A 14408-nucleotide genomic window follows, 5' to 3' on the forward strand; every position below is an offset into this window, starting at 1 on the left:
GGGCGGGTGGGGGGCTGAGCCCCGCTGCTGTCACCGTCCCTTACACAGCGCCGGGCAGCTCGCCTTCAGCAGCTCCCCTCCGCCCCGTGTCTGGGCTGGGCTGGCGGCGTCCCCACGCAGCCTTCAGCAGCCGTCACCTTGCCCTGGTGGTGAGAAGGAGCCCACCTTGGAGAAATGAGGATTTTTTCATGATGAGGGCGGTGGCACAGGCTGCCCCGAGGAGCTGGGGGTGCCCCATCCCTGGCAGTGCCCAGGGCCAGGCTGGATGGGGCTGGGGGCAGCCGGGGCTGGGGCAGGGGTTGGAAGGAGATGGGCTCTGAGGTCCCTTCCAACCCAAACCATTCTGGGATTCCGCGATTCTCTAGGGACGCGACAGATCAATGGGTTTGAGGGCTCAGACGTGGAGGTGGTGGCTTCAGAGCCCAGAACATGGCTGGATCCACGCCGGTGGTGTGCCCAGGAGGCTGGGGCACTGGGGGCTGCTCAGCCGGGCTGCCCCCAGCCTCTGCAGCCTGGGCTCGGGGCTCGGCGCCAAGCGCTCGCCCCGTGCTGGGCGCTGCAGGTGGCATCCGTCCTCTGGTGGCCGTGGCTGCGACCGTGCCTGCCGGCAGTGGTCGGGGTGTGCCGGTGGTCGGGGTGATCGGGGCGCTCCGGTGGTCGGGGTGTGCCGGTGGTCGGGGTGCTCCGGTGGTTGAGGTGGTCGGGGTGCTCTGGTGGTTGGGGTGCTCCGTCTCTGCTTCGCTCTGGCTGTGAGGTGGGTGCTGCTCCAGCCTTCGGGGACTGCCCTGGTGGCCGTGCGCGTGCCGGAGCGGGTGTCAGCTGGCCCCGGCCTCTTCTTTTGTTCCAGGACGCTCTCCAAAAACCTGGTGAAAAACGCCAAGAAAACAATCGGCCGCCAGTACGTGACACGGAAGAAATACACGCCGCCCGCGTGGGAGCAGCGGAGCAGCCAGCACTTCGCAGAGGACAACGAGGACGAGATCTCAGGTTGGGAGCACCCTGCGGGGGGAGGGAGGCGGCGGGGAGCAGGGGGAGGCTGCAGCAGGAGCTCCCCGGGACAGGGCTTGGCTGTCACCGTGCAGGGAGCAGGCGCGGGAGCTTCCCCGCGCAGAGCGCCGCCCCCGGTCTCCTCTGCCTGTCCCCAGCAGCCTGCCAGCTCTCGTCCCCTTGTAGTGACCAGGCAGCAAGCTGAGATATTCCTGCCTTAGAACTGAAAATACCCAGTGAGCCGTGCGGGGGGGGGGAGTTACTTGGTGGCCTCAGCCTGTCAGGCGAAAATGTGCAGGCTTAAGCTGTAGCAAGGAAGGTTGGATTAGACGTGAGACAAACTCGTTTGGGCTGAGGGGAGCAAAGGGCGAGGTGTTCTCAGTACTGAAGATCCCAGCCTCCCCCGGGGAGGGCTGTCGGAGGAGGCATGGCTGTGGGATCCGGGGCTCGATGGGAGCCGTATTCCCGGGGAGCCTGCTGCGTGCGGGGCTGGCCTCTCGGATCGTACGTGGCTGATTTCAGAGCTTTCCTTCTGTTCACTAGGATGCTTTGAATTCTGTTAACCTAACGAGCAAAGGCTCTTGGTTCGGAGACCTTGGGAAGGACCAGAGCTCTTCCGTTTCAGGGGAAGGTGCTGGGGTGCAGCTCCCGTCCCGTCCTGTCTCTGCCAGGTTGGACGATGCCTCCAGCTGCAAGCGGGACACCGCCTCTGCACCGCGGGCTGACCCAGGTCCCCCTTTGTCTCCGCAGTGTCTGAAGAGATGGACAGAAGCACTTTGACCCCCACCACCACCATCAAACCTTCGGAGAAGATGACCATCAACCACCTGGTGGAGCGAGCCTGCTGCCGCGACTACCAGCGGCTGGGGCTGGGCACGCTCAGCAGCAGCCTCACGCGCTCCAAGAACGAGCCCTTCCGCATCTCCACGGTGAACCGCATGTACGCCATTTGTCGGAGGTGAGCCCGAGCGGCGCGGCGGGGGCGGGGGCAGCTGCTGAGGAAGAGGCCTGCAATGGCAGGAGAGGGCAGCGAGGGTCTTCAGACGCTTGTGGGAGCTGCGGGCGGGCTCGTGCTGCACCTCGCTGCGCCCTGCAGAGCCTCCGCTCTCTCCCGCAGCTACCCCGGGCTGCTCATCGTGCCGCAGAGCATCCAGGACAACACGATCCAGCGCATCTCCCGCTGCTACCGCCAGAACCGCTTCCCCGTGGTGTGCTGGCGCAACTCCCGCACCAAGGCCGTGCTGCTGCGCTCGGGAGGGCTGCACGGCAAGGGCGTCGTGGGCCTCTTCAAGTCCCAGAACGCCCCCACCACAGGTGCCTGTCCCCCGCGTCCCGGGCAGCGCTGTGCTGGAGCGGGCTGCGGCCCCGTCCCGTGCCCGGGGCGGAGTGCTGATGCTCTTGGCTCTCTCCTAGGCCCCTCGCAGACAGACTCCACCAGTTTGGAGCAGGAAAAGTATCTGCAGGCAGTGATCAACTCCATGCCTCACTATGCTGACGCCAGTGGGCGCAACACGCTCAGTGGCTTCACCTCGGCACACATGAGCAGCTCAGGTGAGAGGAGCTGGGTCGTGGCGCTGCGGCGCAGTGCTCAGGGGAGGCAGGAGGCTCGCGCCTTACTTGGTGCACCGGGCCCCGCTCGTGGGTCCTGCTGCGTGTCCCAGAGCCCGGACAGCCAGGTGAGCAGCTCTCCCTGGTCTGCCGTCTCCACGAAGGCAGCAGAGCCTTCCCGGTGCACTTCCCAGAGCTCCCAGTTCCCACCGGGTCTCCAGGACTGGTGGTGGGGACGGGTTTGGGAAAGGCAGTGTCCCCGCACCTGCAAGCACTGGGAGCTCCCAGCTGGATCCAGGCGCTTGCTGAGAGCCGGGGGTGGGCTGGGGGGGGACGGACCCCATCAGCTGAGACCTCGGCACCAAGCGCAGCGGGGGCAGCCCGCGGGGTCTGTCACGGGAAGCTGCGGTAAGTCTGTCTCGTGCTGTCCGAGCAGAGCTCTCCATTGCTGCCAGCCGTGCTTCATTGCCATTCATCGTCTGTCCCTGCCATTCCACCCCGTCATCGCTGCGGAGGTGACCGGGGGCCAAAGGGATGTAGGAGAGCCCAGTTGCTGAAGCCCCCCCAGGGCTCGTTCCCTGGTGCGGGACGTGCCCGAAGCTGCTGCAGAAGCAGCACGGTCAGAGGGGCTGGGGGGCGGCGAGGGAGCAGGCACGGTGCTGGGCTCTGCCCGGCTCCGCGGCTCTGGGCGGTGCCCCCCAGGGCAGGGCTGGGGCAGAGCGGTGGCACTCGCTGGTGCTGTGGGGTCCAGCCCCTGCTCACGCTGCTGCTGCAGGTGCCCGCGTGCCGTGGCTGCAGCTGGAAGGTGCCTCCTGCATGCTGGCCCCTGGTCCCGGCCCCGGGCTCTCCTGCTTGCCGCTGGTTCCTTCCTCGGGCCCCTTCCCTCCCTCTGGAGCAGCCGTGGGGAGGCAGGGCGGGAGGGTCCTGCTGGGGCAGCACAGGGAGGCTCAGAGCTGACGTTTTGTTGGTGCTACAGATTTCTCCGACAAGAGGCAGCCTAAGCTGGGATCGCTCATGAAGCAGGTGATGGGAGGGAAGGACGATGGGCCCGGTACTATTAGCCGTGGAGGTGAGGACGTGCGAGTGAACGCTGCCTCGTGGGGGCCTCGCGAAGGCCCCCGGGCCGGGGCAGCTGGGGTAGAGTAGTTGCTTCCCTCTTGCTTCCCCAGAGCTCTCTGGCATGGGGCAGCCGCAGGGGAGGGAGGGAGGGACCGGCTGCAGGACCCGGAGGCAGCTCCCCGTGCCGTCTCCATCCCATTCGTGGCTCCAGTTGCTCCATCCCGACCCCCGGGCGCCGCTGCCCGTCCCTTCCATCCATGTCCACCCAGCGAGAGCGTTGGTCCAGCTCCGCCCGGCGCCTTCGCTGAGGTTGCTTTCGTCCTGTGCTCTCAGGGCTCGGTCACAGAGCCAGGGTCATCACCCTCTCCACCCCCAAGTGCGCGTCGGCGAAGGGCCGCGAGGCGCCCCGAGGTACGGTACCGCCGTGCGCCTAACCGCCGCCCGGGTGCTAACCTGACGACTGACCCCACGCCCCCACACCCCACACCCCCTTCACACGACTAATGCCCCAGTAACACCACCGCCCGCCCGCGCCTGCGCTCAGCTGAGCACGTCCCTGGTGCGGCCCAGCCGCGGTGCCAGCGGTAAGTCCTGGGTCTGCCCGCGCCGGCCCCGCGCCCTCTCCCAGGTTTGCTTTAGGCTCCTCGCACTTCTGCTGGTGCTCGGTGGTGGCGGCGGAGGAGAGGGTCTGGCTTGCAGGGAAGGGGGCGAGTCCTGGCACAGGGGCACGGGGGCAGCCCACGTTGCTTGGGGCTGGGGCTGGTCCCGGCTCACGGCGGGCAGGAGGCCCCACAGCACCCAGCGAGGAGACGGAGCAAAAGCAAACCTGACGCCCGGCACCTTCCCAGCATGTGCTCCGAGGGCGCTGCCCTGCGGGTGGCAGCAGCCCGGCCCCCACGGAGAGCTGCTCGCCCTGTGCCAGCCCGTCGGGGTCGGGGTGAGCGCAGCGGCCGTCCCGGCCTCGGGGCCCCTTGGTGACTGCGGCCGTCTTGCAGGCAAGTGGGGCAGCATCCGCGCCAGCGGGCGCATGAGCAGCTACGCCCTGAACGTGGAGATCGGGTCGCGCCTGGCTGGGAAGGACCTGCTGAGCGCCCAGCACAACGGCACCCCCGCCGAGGCCAGCTTCCTGCGCCAGCACCGCGCCTCGCTCTACATCATCGGGGACAAGTCGCAGCTGAAGGTGGCTGAAGGGGACGAGGTGGCGGTGGGGCTGCGCACGGCCTCGCACGGTGCTGATGCTCTCCTCCCGCAGGGCGTGAAACCGGACCCGCTGCAGCACTGGGAGGTGGTGCCCATCGAAGTGTTCGACGTGCGGCAGGTGAAAGCCAGCTTCAAGAAGCTGATGAAGGCCTGTGTGCCCGGCTGCCCCTCCGGCGACCCCCCCGTCACCTACCTGCGGTCCCTGGAGGAGTCCGAGTGGCTCTCCCAGGTCAGTGGTTCCCCGGAGGCTGCAGGGGCCCCGATCCATCCCCATGGCACTGTCGGATCGTGTCAGGGATGTGTTTCTCCCACCTGGTGAAGCAGAGGCTGAGAGGAGGGTCTGGGTGTTCTGTCCCGAGTGCCGCTTGGCACAGGGTGGGGACACCAAGTGAACAAGGCTGGGCTGAGAGGAACAAGGATGAAAGAGCCCAGACAACATGCTGCTTGGTGGCTCTGGATATGAGCGCTGCGAGCATCTGGGGCAGCTGCCGGCTGGAGAAGCAGGGCAGGACCTGCAGCACGGCAGCATACAGGGCAGCACCCGCAGGACCCAGGGGGCCCCAGGGTCTGCTTCTCTGTAGGATGGTTTTTGTCTGCAGAGCTGCCGTGGGCCCAGGCCCTGGCTGCTGGAGGGAGCACAGCACCCACAGCCGTGCTGCTGTGGTGGTTCTGCCCCTCTGCCTTTGCTGTTCAGGCTCGCAGTGCCTGAGCACTGGAGTCGTGTCTTGGCCCTGCAGAGCCCTTGTGCTCTGCTCCATTTGGCTCAGCTGTTCCCAGAAGAAGGGGTTGCTTTGCCCCGCGACAGCAAACGAGTTTCCTGCTCCCTAGTAAGTCTTGATCCTTACGTTGGCAGATCCATAAGATCCTGCAGATTTCAGTGCTGGTGGTGGAGCTGCTGGACACGGGCTCCTCTGTGCTCGTCAGCCTGGAGGACGGCTGGGACATCACCACGCAGGTAGGAGCCCTCAGCTGCCCAGCGCGACGGCTGCCTCCGACAGTGTCCCCACGAGCATCTCGAGCCCCCCCTGTCCTTGCAGGTTGTTTCCTTGGTGCAGCTGCTCTCGGACCCCTACTACCGGACGATGGAGGGCTTCCGCCTGCTCATGGAGAAGGAGTGGCTGTCCTTCGGGCACCGCTTCAGCCACCGCGGGGCCCAGACCCTGGCTAGCCAGAGCAGCGGCTTTGCGCCCATCTTCCTGCAGTTCCTGGACTGCGTGCATCAGGTGAGGTCCTCGTGCGGGCTGCTGGCCCTGCCGCCGGCCGGGGAGATCCCTGCCACCAGTGGGGGCTGCCCGAGCACCGATGCCAGCCCGCGGTTTGGGCAGCGACTGCCAGCGTAGGTGGGTGCTGGGAGGCCTCACCTCGCTCTTCCTCGCAGATCCACCTGCAGTTCCCCATGGAGTTTGAGTTCAGCCAGTACTACCTGAAGTTCCTCAGCTACCACTACATTTCCAATCGTTTCCGGACATTCCTGCTGGACTCGGACTACGAGCGCATCGAGCTGGGTGAGGGCAGCGTGCGGGGTGCGCAGGGGGCGGTAGCTCAGTGCCTTGCCCCAAATAACACCCTCCCTGCCCGCCTCTCCACAGGCCTCCTTTACGAGGAGAAGGGTGAGCGGAAGAGCCAGCAGGTCTACAAGTCAATTTGGGATTACATCGACCGGCTGAACAAGAAGGCTCCTGTCTTCTTCAACTACATGTATGCCCCCGAGGACGGGGAGGTGAGAGCGCTGCTGCTGCTCTGGATCCACCTGCTCCAGCCCCCTCAGGACCCCGCACTCTGCAGGGGCTCAGGGATTTCTGGGGGTAATGCAAGGAACCTCGAGCACAGGAGAGATCCTGAGCTGGAGCTGTCAGGGTCTCCTTATGGGCTCTTCACCACCACAAGCTGGAAATACCCTTCCACGGGGAGAGCTCGGCTTCTGGCGCACGGCCCCAGCACGGTGGCAGCGCAGGGAGCTGCGCTGTGCAGGCGAGCCCAGTCTGGGGCTGGGCTGCTCAGAGCCTGCATTTGGTCTGGGCCCTGTCCTGGCGGCAGCTCTGGTGTCGCCGGGCCAGCATTGCCCTCTGCTGACCAGCCTGCCGGCTCTTGGTACCAGCCAGAAAGCATCACCATGGGGAAGGCTCTTTGTGAAGGGACTGGTTTCCAGTCTGGCCAGAGAAAACCAGTACAACACAGGCTTGTCTGTGACCCTGCAGCATGGCCAGGTCTGCCTGGATGCCGCCAGCTGTTCTGAGCATAACCCTGGCTCTTCCCTAGGTGCTGAGGCCGTACAGCAACATTTCCAACCTGAAGGTGTGGGACTACTACACGGAGGAGACGCTGTCGGAGGGCCCCTCCTATGACTGGGAGCTGGTGCAGGGGCAGCCGGAGCACGTGGAGGAGGCAGACCGGCAGGACACCAGCGCCCCGCAGACGAAGCGCAAGATCATCTGGCCCTGCTACGACAACCGCAGCCGCGTGGAGCCCGACGCCATCTCCAAGCTGCTGGAGGTGAGTTTGGGCTTGGACGGTGTCCCAGAGGTGATGCAGTGCCCCACGCACAGCGCTCTGCAGCCCCCCCGGGACACAGACAGCTCGGGCTGATGCCTGACCCTTCCCTGCAGGAGCTGCACAACCTGGAGATGGAGCTGGGGCAGGTTCCGGAGCGCTGGAAGGACACGTGGGACAAGATCAAAGCTTCCCAGCGCACCGAGGCCCGGCAGGAGGGCAGCCGGGTAGGGCTGTGATGGGGCTGAAGGGAGGACTTGGTTCTGCTGAGGGTGCCCAGCGAGGCTGGCGTTAGCTTCTGCAGCCCGGGGCTGAGGAGGGGAGCTGGTGCTTGGTGTGCCCGAGGAGCCCTCCACCCTCACACGGTGCCCTCTGCCCCCCGCAGACCCCCAGCTCCCTGCTGATGTCCTCCGGCCTCTCCCACCACCGCCGCTCGCTGGGCGTGTACCTGCAGGAGAGTGGCGTGGGCTCGACGCTCAACCTCAGCCTCGACAGCGACACCAGCAGCACCTCCACCCCGTCCAGCGGGAAGCAGGGCGGCCGGAAGAGCACCAGCACGCTCTACAGCCAGTTCCAGATGTCGGAGAGCGAGAACAGGCAGGCGGGGAGGGGAAAGGGGTGGGGGACAGGGGTGGGGGGCCCTTCCCAGAGAGGTGGCACCTGGGTTCTGCAGCACGGGGACCTCGGTGGTCCCCGTTGATGTCAGGCTGCCACTGGCTGAACCGCACTCGGGCCCCGCTCTGCTTTCGCCCACGGGGTGCAACGAGGCACTGACGCGCTGCCTGGCCCCCGCAGGTCCTATGAGGGGACCCTGTACAAGAAAGGAGCCTTCATGAAACCCTGGAAGCCTCGCTGGTTTGTGCTGGATAAAACCAAGCATCAGGTACTGAGGGGCTGGGCAGGGTGAGGGACGGGTGTCCGGGGTCCTTCCCTCCCTCCCCGCGTGCTGAGCTGTGTGCGGGACCTCTCCCCGCAGCTGCGGTACTACGACAGCCGGATGGACACGGAGTGCAAAGGCGTCATTGACCTGGCCGACGTGGAGTCCATCACCCCTGGCACCCCCACCATGGGGGCCCCCAAGACGGTGGACGAGAAAGCCTTCTTCGATGTGAGTGGGGCGCTGAGCCTGCGCTGCAGGGAAAGGAGCTCGGCAGCCCACGGCCCCTGCCCCTCGCTGGGCTCCTGGTGGCCATGGCGCTGCTGGCTCACCCGGAGCAGCCGCCCGGCCCCGCTCACCTTCTCTCTCCTCCCCTGCAGCTGAAGACGACAAAACGAGTTTACAATTTCTGCGCCCAGGATGTGCAGCTAGCCCAGCAGTGGATCGACCGCATCCAGAGCTGCTTGTCGGACGCGTGAGCCTGGCTCAGAGGAGCCTCTATTCCAGGCACAGAGTCTCCCGCGCCCCAGCACGTGGAGCAGAGGCAGTGCCCAGGCTCGGCGCTGAGCCGGGGCTGTGACTGACTGGCGAGGAGATGGACCCTTCCCTGCCGCGGGTGTGCTGTACCGGAGTGCCCACAGCCGCCCATGCTCCCGCAGGTGGTGGTGGGGGCAGGATCAGCGTGTTACACTATGGTAGGACTGCGTAGTGGAGGAATTCGTCGCATTGAAGCAGGCTGGGGTGCAGGCGGGAGCCTGTCCTGCTCTGCTCCCCCGTCCTGTCTGAGCCCTGTAATTACCCTGTGTCCTCTGTGCACCTCCGGGCCAGGCGGCCTCACTCCAGCTCTGCTGCAGCAGGGATGGTGTCGGCTGGCTGGAGAGGGTGCCCCCTGCCACTGCCCTGTGCTGCTAGAGAAAGCAGGAGCTGCCTGGCTCCCTCATCCTCCCCACGGCTTGCATGTCTGCCCGAGCATCCACGGGGCAGGGCCTGCTCCCTCCTCACCCGGTGCTGCTGCCCCCGGTGCAGTCGCTGGCCCAAGTGTGGCCCAGGCTTTGTTCCTGCCTTGCTGGAGCCGGGGATCTGCAGCTCAGGGTGCCTGTGGGTGCAGAGGGCGCTGGCCTGAGCTCTGGGACCATCCTGCCCTGGCCCTCCGGCAGCAGCGGGCAGCGCTCCCCAGCCCTTGAGCTCTCACAGACTTGCACAGGAACAAACGAGCACAGCTGCTGCCTGCCCGGGGCTGCTCACAGTGTTGTAGCTGTAGGCACCAGGTGCGTGTACAGGAGGGGGCGTGGATGTGGCTGGTGCCTGTTCAGGCTGTGACCAACAGGCTCCCTGCCCTGGCTGGGTGCAGCCTCTACCTCCTTGCTCAGGCTTGCTGGCGGGGGTGCGTTCCCCATGGGAGGTGCCAAATGCAGGCTCGGTGCCCTGGCCCAGGCTGGGGAGTGCCCCTCTGTCCCTGCAGGTCCCTTCCCGGATGGGGACCACTCAGCCCCAGGGACAAGGGGTCCTGCTCGGCTGCAGCCCAGGGTCCCCAGGGGTTTGATGCCAGGTGATAACGCCAGGGCCAGGATGCGATGGGCGCTGTCGCGTGCCACGCTCTGCTCTGGTCTCTGCTCTGGTCTCTGCTCTGGTCACCCCGTGCGTCCTGCGGGAAGGAGCGGGCAGCACCTCGGCGGGCACCGTGCAGGGCACTGCGCTGTGCTGCCTGCTTGTCCCCACCTCCGGGGCTCTTCCCCTCCCCAAGCCCCTGTGCTTGTGCTCAGGCTGGGCCCCTGCCAGCGCTGCCAGGCCGAGCCCACCGGTAGAGGGGTCTCGGCCCCACGGGAGGGCAGGTTTGCCCCCCCAGCGCTGCTGGGGGCTGCGCGTCCCCCCCCGCTGCCACCTCCCTGCTTATTGCTGTCACAGTGTCAGTGCAAAGGGGGAATCTCGGTACAGAATCAGATCCTGCAGCACCTCATCCCCTGCACTGGTGTTACTGCGGGTGGGTTTGGCCCCGCTCATCCCGAGGTCGCTTCCTGGGCAGGTGGAGGTCGCTCAGGACGTGCGGCTGTCCGTCCGTCCGTCCGAGGGATGGGAACCGGCCCCCGCAGCCCTCCCAGCTCCGCGAAGCGACCGTGACCAGGGCCCGACCCTCCACGCCTCTCCTGCAAGCTCAGCCAGCTCTCCTACCTGTCTTGTTTTTAAAGGAGTTCCTTGTTTTATTTCAGTGCAGAGGTCTTTGTACAGTCTTAAGCCCCAGGTTCCCCTCTTTGTTTTATTGTACAATAATGGCTGTGGCAGGTAGCTGGTGTAACATGGAGGTTTTGTAACTTACCTGAGCAGTTGTAGATTATTGAAGTTTCTGTACATTGTGTCAAACATACAGAGTCCTTGTATTGTATTGTGCCTAGAGGAAAAAGGTTATTATATAAAAGAGAAGACTAACTGAATTTAATAAAAAAATTAATATGACACGAGCCCCCTTGTGCCTCACTGCCACCCCCAGCGGGTGCCCCGCAGCCCCCCCAGCGCCGCAGGAGCTGCAGGATGGGGGCTGCCACCTGTGGCTGGGGCCAGAGCCCTGCGGAGAGCAGGCGGCACAGCGAGGAGGAGGAGGGCAGGAGCCCCGCCAGGACTGCTCTGAGCAGGGTTCAGTGGTGTCCATCACGGGCTAACACAGACCGTGGTTCATCAGGTGTCTGCTGCCTGGGGCATTAAAGCTCAGCTCTGCTGTGAGACCTTTGCTGCTGCTCCAACTCTGTGGTGGGGACATCCTGAGCAGCTGACTTTAAAAGCTAATGAAGAACAAAACCAGCAGCCCCTGTACTGCTGTGTAAGTCTCCAGGAGCCCAGACTTTAGGCTTGGTTTTCTCTTAGTTTCCATCCCCCCCCCACCCCATACGCACATTTGCAGCTGCGACTTTCAATTTGTTAAACGACCTTTTTTTTTTTTTTTTCTCCCCCCCCCATTTGCTGTCCATATGAAAGGGTTTTGTTTGTTTGTTTCTGTCCTCTTTCTTCACGTTGAAGGAACACAACTCCCTTTGTCTCAGGCTGGGCACACAGCTGGTTCAGGCCCTGTCCCCATCCCACTGACCGTCCCCGGGGTCCCCTCCAGCCCCAGGAGTGCGTTCGGAGGTTGAACCAGTTCCCGTTTCTCACACGCTGAAGCAACGGGCTGTCTCCAAGCAGCTCACGCTGCGGATGGATGAAGCACAGCACTGCTGAGGCATGCTGAAAACTGCCTTAAATCTACAGCAGCTGATGGAAACCAGTGAAGTTGAAGCAGACAGAAACCCAGCCCCAATGATGCCAGTTTGCAACCTCTCTATCATGCCTTGGTGAGACCAGGCAGTGCGTGGCCCCACACCTGGGGCTGCTCACCTTGGGTAACCAAAAAGCTTCATTACGCTGGATGGGAACAGTGACTTCACGCAACTGTCTCACTTAAACCTGCTCCTGGCTGCAGCCATCAAGATGGGGACCCCTTGGAAAAACCAGAGGGAACGAGAGAAGGCTTCATGCGACGACTCCATCTCAACGCCCGGAAACGGGGTCACCGGAGAACAAGCTACGGGGTGAGGCCCAGCCCTGCTCCACGTGCGTGCTGATGGCTGGCACAGCCTTTACCGGCAACAAGCACGGCTTTCTTCCTGGTGAAGACTTGAAAACTTTGTCACAAGGCTCCTTGGGATGGAGCTTTTTCTTACAACACAGCTATCAATCAGTCAACAACAAGGGACCGGCTGCACACAGAGCATTTGGCAAAGCTGCCAACAGCCACGGCACCCGGGGCGCTGCGGGTGGGTCGCCTGCTTGCAGGCCAGGCTGTGGCAAGGACTAAACCGGGGTGAGCAAGAGCGTGGCTGCAGTCAGGCTGTGCACTGGCCTCACCATCAGCCACGTCCCTGGTCACTGCCCCCAGTCCCTCCAGAGGTGACATCCAGAGCCCCAAATCCTGCCCTGTACCAGCTCCTGATGGGTGCCAGGTCACTCTCGCTCCAGTGGTGCAGATTAAAAGCGAAGCCTCGCCCCTCGTACAACGCTGCTGCTGCTTTTTCACCTCCTGAGACAGCGCAGGAGCAGGTACCGATGCGCTTTTACCTTCTCTCGCCCCCTTCGAGAGCAACAAACGCCTTCAAGCCCCGCTGCCCTGGCCGTGCCCTGAGCCCTGGCCACGGCTCCTGCCCGTGGGGGGTCCCACAGCCCTGGCGGGGGGCGGGGGTCCCACAGCCCCAGCGCTGCCCGCGCACAGCGGCCGGGCTGAGGCCGTGACGGCGCCTGGCTCCCGGGAGCAGCACGGCGGGGCTCAGTGTGTCCTGCAGGAATCCACCACTGGCACGTGAATTTTGAGCTTTTATTGATAGTTGGAATTTACAGCCTAAAACTGACAACATAGAGAGATGCAGACTTTTTTTTTCTTTTTCTTTTTTCTTTTTTTCTTTTTTTTCTTCTTTTTTACAAAAACAAAAACCAAAATAACCAAAAGCCACCAGCATCAGTTTTACAATATAAAAGTTTTGACAGTAGAGAGACTAAAGTACATCTGGAATTACTCAGAAAAATAAACAGGGAAAAAAGGCAGTAATTTAAAATTTGTCCCTCATATATACACATAGATACACAGACATTGCTTACAAAGACCCGGTTTCAACATTTAAGGGCAGTAGGCATCATGAGAAAAAAAGGCTCCCCTATGTCATTGCACTAAATTAATTCACCCAGTGGGGCACCCCCTCGCCACCCCCTCCCGATTCAGAGGAAAGGCCACTTGAAGCTAGGACTGAGCTCCCGCGTCCCCCGGGGGCTCGGCGAGGACCCTCCCGCACCAGCCCCAGCTCCGGGCAGCCGCTGCCTGGCACGTCCGCTACCACAGCCTCAGGACACCGTCTATGCAGGCAAGTATTTCTTATTGCTATACAGAGTGCATCTTACCTATCGTCAGCCACCATTTTATGGTTTGTTTAAAAGACGAAAAAAAAAAAAAAAGAAAAGAAAAAGAAGCATAGATTCAGCCCCTAACGCTTGTTTTTCCAGCCAGGCCATCGGGGCGCCCGCAAACCCAATGCGCGGCGAGCCTTTCCTCAGGGAAGCACTACAGCTGGGCTTTCCAACAGTGCTCAACAGGCAGATTTTTTTCAAGGAAACTTGGCTCTTCGGCCACCAAAACAAAACACCTGGAATTTTAGAAGAGCAGAAGAAAGTGGGCGCAGAGCTTTGCTGAAAATCAGGGCCCCTGTCTGGGCACGGAGCACTGCAGAGCCCGGCTCCCGAGCCCGCCACAGCCCCATCCACACCCCACAGCGCAATTCGCCCACCTTGGACCGGGCTGTGAGGGGTCCCAGGAGCCAGGAGGGCTTTGCCCTGCGTCCCGCCAGCCCTGGGACTCGGCGCCGAGCGGTGGTGACACCGGGACTGCCGCGGTGCCGGCTGCACGTTTTCCTCTCCCGAAATGAGCGGCCGCAGCAAGGCACATGCCCGGCCCCGCGCCCGGCCGCGGCTCCGCGGGGACGCTTGGATGGAGCTGCCCGGCCAGAGGCTCCTGGAGCCTTCCAGTTTTCTCCGAGTTAAGTAATTCTTTTTAAAAATATGTTTTGGATCACTTTTAGTTTAAACAAGCATTCCAGGTCCTCTGGCATTAGGTGGCAACTGGTGAACTTCCTAGGGTGGACGGGCCTTGAATAAGTGGTTTGTGCTAACAGTCAAAAAGCCAAACACCTCCAATTGTCTCACGTCTACCCTGCAGCCTAACGCCAAACCGAACGGAAACCGCCGGAGGTTATGGAAAACGCCCAGAAAAGCAACTCCAGGAGTTACAGGCAAGAGACCGTGGATCAAAATAAAGTGGCAAAGAATATTTAATATTCTGATTGCTTTAAATATGCCAAGTGCAAATTAACTGGTTAAACCATGGCGTCTTTTTGAGTTTGAAAAGGAAGTTTCTGTTTGTCTGAGCAGATACACCCTATAATAAAAAATATCATTAGAACCATGGATATTTTCATGTGCAATAATACATATTACCCACTCCAAGTATGTACATGTATGTATGCGTATACGTATGCACACACACACACACACACGTATATATATGATGACCGCCTTAAGCACTGCCAAGCTGATCTAGTGCCAATACTTGGGTTGTGTTAAAGAAAAGGTTTCCAAAATATCAGATCAAGAAAAAGGTTTCTATAAAACTTTACATTTCAACTGAAGCTGCTCATCTAAATTTTAAACACTGTCAAAACCCAGTCTGGATACAAAAGGC

At 62.4% G+C, this 14408-nt stretch overlaps 1 protein-coding gene across 12 annotated transcripts in view; it reads left to right on the top strand.

Moving 5' to 3' along the window:
- The window catches only part of SBF1 (SET binding factor 1), a 73631-nt gene extending 63019 nt beyond the window's left edge, over positions 1–10612 (top strand). For 4 of the 12 annotated variants that reach the window (XM_066994185.1, XM_048052628.2, XM_048052629.2 and 1 more), the window contains 18 exons: positions 848–987; positions 1738–1945; positions 2105–2301; positions 2401–2538; positions 3512–3604; positions 3928–4005; positions 4590–4774; positions 4847–5023; positions 5648–5749; positions 5832–6017; positions 6173–6299; positions 6384–6514; positions 7054–7287; positions 7401–7511; positions 7670–7881; positions 8080–8167; positions 8261–8392; positions 8542–10612. In XM_066994185.1, coding sequence (XP_066850286.1) covers positions 848–987; positions 1738–1945; positions 2105–2301; positions 2401–2538; positions 3512–3604; positions 3928–4005; positions 4590–4774; positions 4847–5023; positions 5648–5749; positions 5832–6017; positions 6173–6299; positions 6384–6514; positions 7054–7287; positions 7401–7511; positions 7670–7881; positions 8080–8167; positions 8261–8392; positions 8542–8640 — 2638 coding nt within the window. In that variant the 3' untranslated portion in view covers positions 8641–10612. The remainder of the gene's footprint in view (positions 1–847; positions 988–1737; positions 1946–2104; positions 2302–2400; positions 2539–3511; positions 3605–3927; positions 4006–4589; positions 4775–4846; positions 5024–5647; positions 5750–5831; positions 6018–6172; positions 6300–6383; positions 6515–7053; positions 7288–7400; positions 7512–7669; positions 7882–8079; positions 8168–8260; positions 8393–8541) is intronic. The other 8 variants (XM_048052632.2, XM_048052633.2, XM_048052636.2 and 5 more) reach the window with 3 other exon arrangements.
- Positions 10613–14408: the final 3796 nt, after the last annotated feature.

The sequence above is a fragment of the Anser cygnoides genome, chromosome 1, assembly GCF_040182565.1.
Source record: "Anser cygnoides isolate HZ-2024a breed goose chromosome 1, Taihu_goose_T2T_genome, whole genome shotgun sequence".
Lineage (NCBI taxonomy): Eukaryota > Metazoa > Chordata > Aves > Anseriformes > Anatidae > Anser > Anser cygnoides.